General features: G+C 42.9%; 1 protein-coding gene across 1 annotated transcript in view; it reads right to left on the reverse strand.

Annotated features, from left to right (window-relative positions):
• Positions 1-3,242, reverse strand: part of LOC119284216 (triacylglycerol lipase OBL1-like) — a 10,013-nt gene extending 6,771 nt beyond the window's left edge. Inside the window, exon 1 of the mRNA XM_037563430.1 lies at positions 2,834-3,242. Coding sequence (XP_037419327.1) covers positions 2,834-3,242 — 409 coding nt within the window. The remainder of the gene's footprint in view (positions 1-2,833) is intronic.
• Between the last annotated feature and the right edge of the window lie 1,720 nt (positions 3,243-4,962).

Raw genomic sequence — 4,962 nt, forward strand, 5'->3', positions numbered from 1 at the left:
CCATTTCAGTTCTGAAAAAATCAAAAGAAAATGATAAAAACTTCAAAAAATAAAATCCTTCGAGAGGTAGTTATATTACTACACCTACTAGTTAGGAAAATTTGAAAACTACAATTTGGACATGTTTTGCAAAAAGTGTAGTGAAAATGTAAAACGGCTATAACTTTTGCATACAATGTCGGAAAAAAACGTATAATATATTAAAAAATTCAGCACGAAAATCCGCATCCGATGGAGATGGCCTACGGCCTGTTTGGAATTTTTTAGAATCCTCAAATTCCAAAAGGGAAAAAAGATATGGTCAAATTTCAGTTTTTTTAAAAAAAATTGGTTAAATCTGGTCAAACTACTTATTCAAGAAGTATTAATGTTAATACATGATTATTCAAGAATATTAGTGTTACTAAATAATTATTTCAATTTTTTGAATTTTTGTCAAATCTGGTCAAACTATGGTCAAACTATGGTCAAACTTATTCAAGAAATATTAGCGTTACTAAATAATTACTGTTTTTTAGAATAATAGTTTCAAACTCAAACGGTGAAATGTGTGACTTCATGCTCAAGCTAAACTCCTGAGGGTTAATAGGATTGACATCCTACTATTGTCAGGAAAACAACAAGTGCAGACTTGGAAACGAAGGAGAATAGAACCCGAAAGTTAAGCGTGCTCGGGCTAGAGTAGTGAGAGGGATGGGTGACTGGTCGGGAAGTTAGATGATTTGGAATGAGTGATCCACACTCGAGCAGTTAAGAGAGGTGATTAGAGAATAAATCATCAAATAATTCAGAAAAATTAAAAATAAAAAAATCAGAAAAAATTTCCAAAATTTTCAAAAAAAAATTCAAGAAAAACCTTTAGTACCGGTTCGTAACACCAACCGGCACTAAAGGTCCCCATACCAGGGCGCGAGCTCACACCACGTGGTGGCACTTTAGCGCCGGTTCGTGCCGAACCGGTACTAAAGGGGGGGCCTTTAGTGACCACACTTTAGTGCCGGTTATGAAACCGGCACTAAAGGCCCTTACAAACCGGCGCTAAAGCTCCGTTTTCTACTAGTGATTATGCCAAATTAGTGTAAGAATCCTAAAAACTTGTGCTTTGCCCAGATACGTCTTGTCACCTACTACTTGAGTCCATGTCCTCTCACAGTGAAACTAGCCCTGTGAGTATCAGCATTGGAGAGGCGCTTACAAAAGTACTTCCTTTGTCCAGGTATATTTCCTCCTCGTATTTTGTCTTAAATTTTGACAACATATTTTAGTTGCAAAACATAAGTTGTATGTCAGAAAAAGTTATACTTTTTTATTTGTATTCGAAAGAGGTTTTTAATGGTACTAGTTTTGTGGTATATAACTTATTTATTTTTATTAAATCAAGTGTCAGAATTTGACCCAAAATATGAACACGACAAACCTGGATGGGGTTTGAGCCCCACACACATCGATCTGCTAGTCATCAGCCTGTGACACCTAGGGATTTTTTTGTAGTCTAACTGCGGGAGACAAAACTAGTATTTTCAGGAGAAGTTAAGAGGGTGTACCAAAGGAAGCCTCATATTTTATTTTGCCAATCTAATGGTATTCATAGTTATTGTAATAGCATGTCTACACACACGTCAAGATTTGATATGGACAGTGACGAATAATTCTGCAAATTAGTGTAAGAACCATAAAAACATAAAAGATACCCATAAAGATAACGTATTAGGGAGATAATATACACATGAAATATAGGTTATGAGTGTGCTTTTCATTGTGTGATGCAAAAACAGGAGCTTGCCCCGACACGTCTTATCACCTACTAATTGAACTCGTCCCCTGTCACAATGAACCTAGCCCATGTTGATAGCAACGTCATCTATCTGTTGTGAATCTCATATGAAATTACTTCCTCCATCCAGGTTTATTTTCTACCCGTATTTTCTCTCAAGTTTTGACCATTGATTTAACAAGCAAAACATAAGTTGTATGTCGCAAAAATTATATTATATTTGTATTCGAAAGCGGTTTCTGATGGTACTAGTTTTGCGGTATATATTTATATTTTTCAATTAAATCTAAAGTTAAAATTTAACACAACATACAAAGACGGCTAATAATAAACCCAAACGGAGGATGAGCACTACACCCATCGATCTGCCAGTCATTAGCACGTGGCGCCTAGGGATTTCTTTGTAATCTAACAGAGGAAGTATTAAACAAAATTTTCTTTTTAAAGAAATTTAAGAGGGTGTACTATAGGAAGCCTCATGTTTTATTTTATTACCAATCTAATACACCCTACGTCCCAAAATAAGTGTTTTTGAGGGAGGAGTAGTAGTCAAAGTAATTATGATAGTATGTCTACACACACATGAGGATTTGATATGGGTCGCGAATTGCATATATTAACAGTTATGCAAAATTAGTTTAACAACCCTAAAAACACAAAAGTTACCCATAAAGAAAACTTATCAATGAGGAAATACACACATGAATATAGGTCATGAGTGTGTTGCATTGTGTGATGCAAAAACATGTGGTTTTCCTAAAGAAAACTTATCGGGGAGGAAAATACACACATGAATATAGGTTATGAGTGTGTTGCATCGTGTGATGTGAAAAACATACGTATAATACGTTAACAGTTTTTCTTCCATACGTACCAATACGTTAATTTGTAGATCCGCTGAAATGTTTCTTTGATTTATAAGCTAGCTTGGGTGCACGCGTGTCCTCATTTTCAAGATGAATTAAGATCATCCATGCATGATGCCCGTTGATGCTGACTCGGGATCAAGATGCTCATATATACGTAAAGTACGTCAAATAATTACGTGCAGGTACGTACATCTCATGATGCTCCCTATGATCCCAAATAGTCCGCCGTTGACCGCGACGAAGTTGAGGAGGAACTCGACGACGGCGCCGAACCACTTGGCTGGGTAGTAGGCAGCGGCGAGGGCCTTCTGGATCAGCTGGGTGAGTGCGACGAGCAGGTCGCCTGGCGTGTTATCTAGGACTCTGTCCTGGTCCCCGGAGTCGACCAAGGTGTTGCAGCTGGTGACCCGCCTGCGCAGGAGCAGCAGTGACATGATGTCGACGAGCCGCGCCTTCTCCGGCGGCATGATCAGCTTCTGCACGCCCGCCGTCCGGGGGAGGAAGAGGAGGAGAAGCTGTACTACGTGCTGGTTAGGTAGGTGTATCTGATGTGCGGCCGAATAGGGTTTTGAGTGATGGGATGAAAGAAGGGTGCCCATTTTGTAGGCGAAAATGCTAGACACACGGACTGAACCACGGACCAGCTTACTTGTCCAGTTTTAATTGGGCTAAATAGCCTGGGAAACGTTTAAAACCAACCGACTGATTTCTGGCTGCCTTAAACCGCTTCGTGACGCGCCCGATCGACTCGATCGTGCGTTGCTCATCTCTCGCACAACTCCCGTCAGCCACCAACCACCAAACGTTATCTCCTTAATTTCCGTGAGCGTGAGCCACCCATTCTTCTCCTTCTCTCCAAAACGTGATCCACTTTCACGTAAAAAATAAAACGTGATCCACTTTCTTCATCTCTAACCTCTCGTTCTTCTCCTCGTGAAGCTATGCTACCCAAGCTGCTCAAAAAAATACGATGCAAAGCCTACGACCATGTTGGGACACAATACTTCGGACGTTGTGGTGAACACTCGCGGCGGTGCAAAGATGCTCCGGCGCTATGATGCAGCAGCCGTCGACGGTTGCTGGTGTTGTGATGCAGCATTCGGCGATGTTTCATTGCAGCTCCACCGAGGCATCGGGCGATGAAACAATGCTCCATTGCAGCAGCGGCGACCACCGGTGATGTTTCATTGCAGCTCCACTGTGACACTTGCTCTGCTGCAAGCGGCCACCGGCAACCGTCGCTCGTCGGATTTATGATGACGTCTGCTGCTATGGAGTTGTTTTTGTCTGTGTTGCAAAAGATGATGCGGTGCCGGCGAGTATACTGTGATGTGAGAGACAAACTGATGGCCTTGATTAAGCGGATCTAGCGCTAGATAAGGCGCTCATTTGTAGGGATCGGATCGATCTGGATTCTGGCAATCAAATCGTCGCAAGCAGCGGTTCCCAAGAGGAGTATTCGGTCTTAACTGTCCATTGGATAGAGAGTATTTTTTTTTTATCTCCACTACTATTAAAAGAGCAAACATGAATTCCCCTAGAGTCACCAAACTTATTGTACACGGATCAACCAGCACCTTAGGATCTAACCCGCATAGTTAAATCTGACAGTCCTAATTGCCTCAGTGGTCTGCCATCCCATCTAATGGCTGAGATTAAATGTTCTGCCACAGGACATCAATCCCACACATGTTCTTCCACCGGAAAAAATCAATCTCACGCAAGTCATGCCTCCTCACACGCCTGAAATTTTGGATCAGCCCAACGTCGAGATCTTCTAGGATCCCTTCCAAATCGGCCCCCTCTTTCTCGCCTATCCCCACGCTAGCGAATTGATGCCCCCACCAGGCGGAAGCTAGAGCAGCAGCGATGGAACAAGGGCACAAGGCGGCGGCGGCAACAGTAGCAGATCGACATGAGCAACCATCTCTCTCTCTCTCTCTCTCTCTCTCTAGCAGTGGATCCCTAGCTCCATGCCTGCAATACTTTCTCTAACGGTGGGATCCATAGGTCTTTGGCGTGACGGCGGCGTAGCAGCGGCAGCTTCGGCGCACAAGGAGATTGGGCGCAGCAGCACGACGTTTCTCCACCATGGCCTCCCCTCTGCCAAACACGCCTCTCCGAAGCTTCGGGCCCCACCTCCGGATCCGCTGGTGACGGCGAAGGCAAAGACGAGGAGCGCAATGAGCATCACGCCGCCATGGCGAAGAGAGGTACTAGAAAGCAAGGAGCTTCGTCATGAAAGGAATGAATGGCTGCTTGTCGAATATAATATAATCCAGGATGATTGTCATGCATCCTCAGAAGCCCGCTCAATGT

Source organism: Triticum dicoccoides, chromosome 4A (assembly GCF_002162155.2).
Source record: "Triticum dicoccoides isolate Atlit2015 ecotype Zavitan chromosome 4A, WEW_v2.0, whole genome shotgun sequence".
Classification (NCBI taxonomy): Eukaryota; Viridiplantae; Streptophyta; class Magnoliopsida; order Poales; family Poaceae; genus Triticum; species Triticum dicoccoides.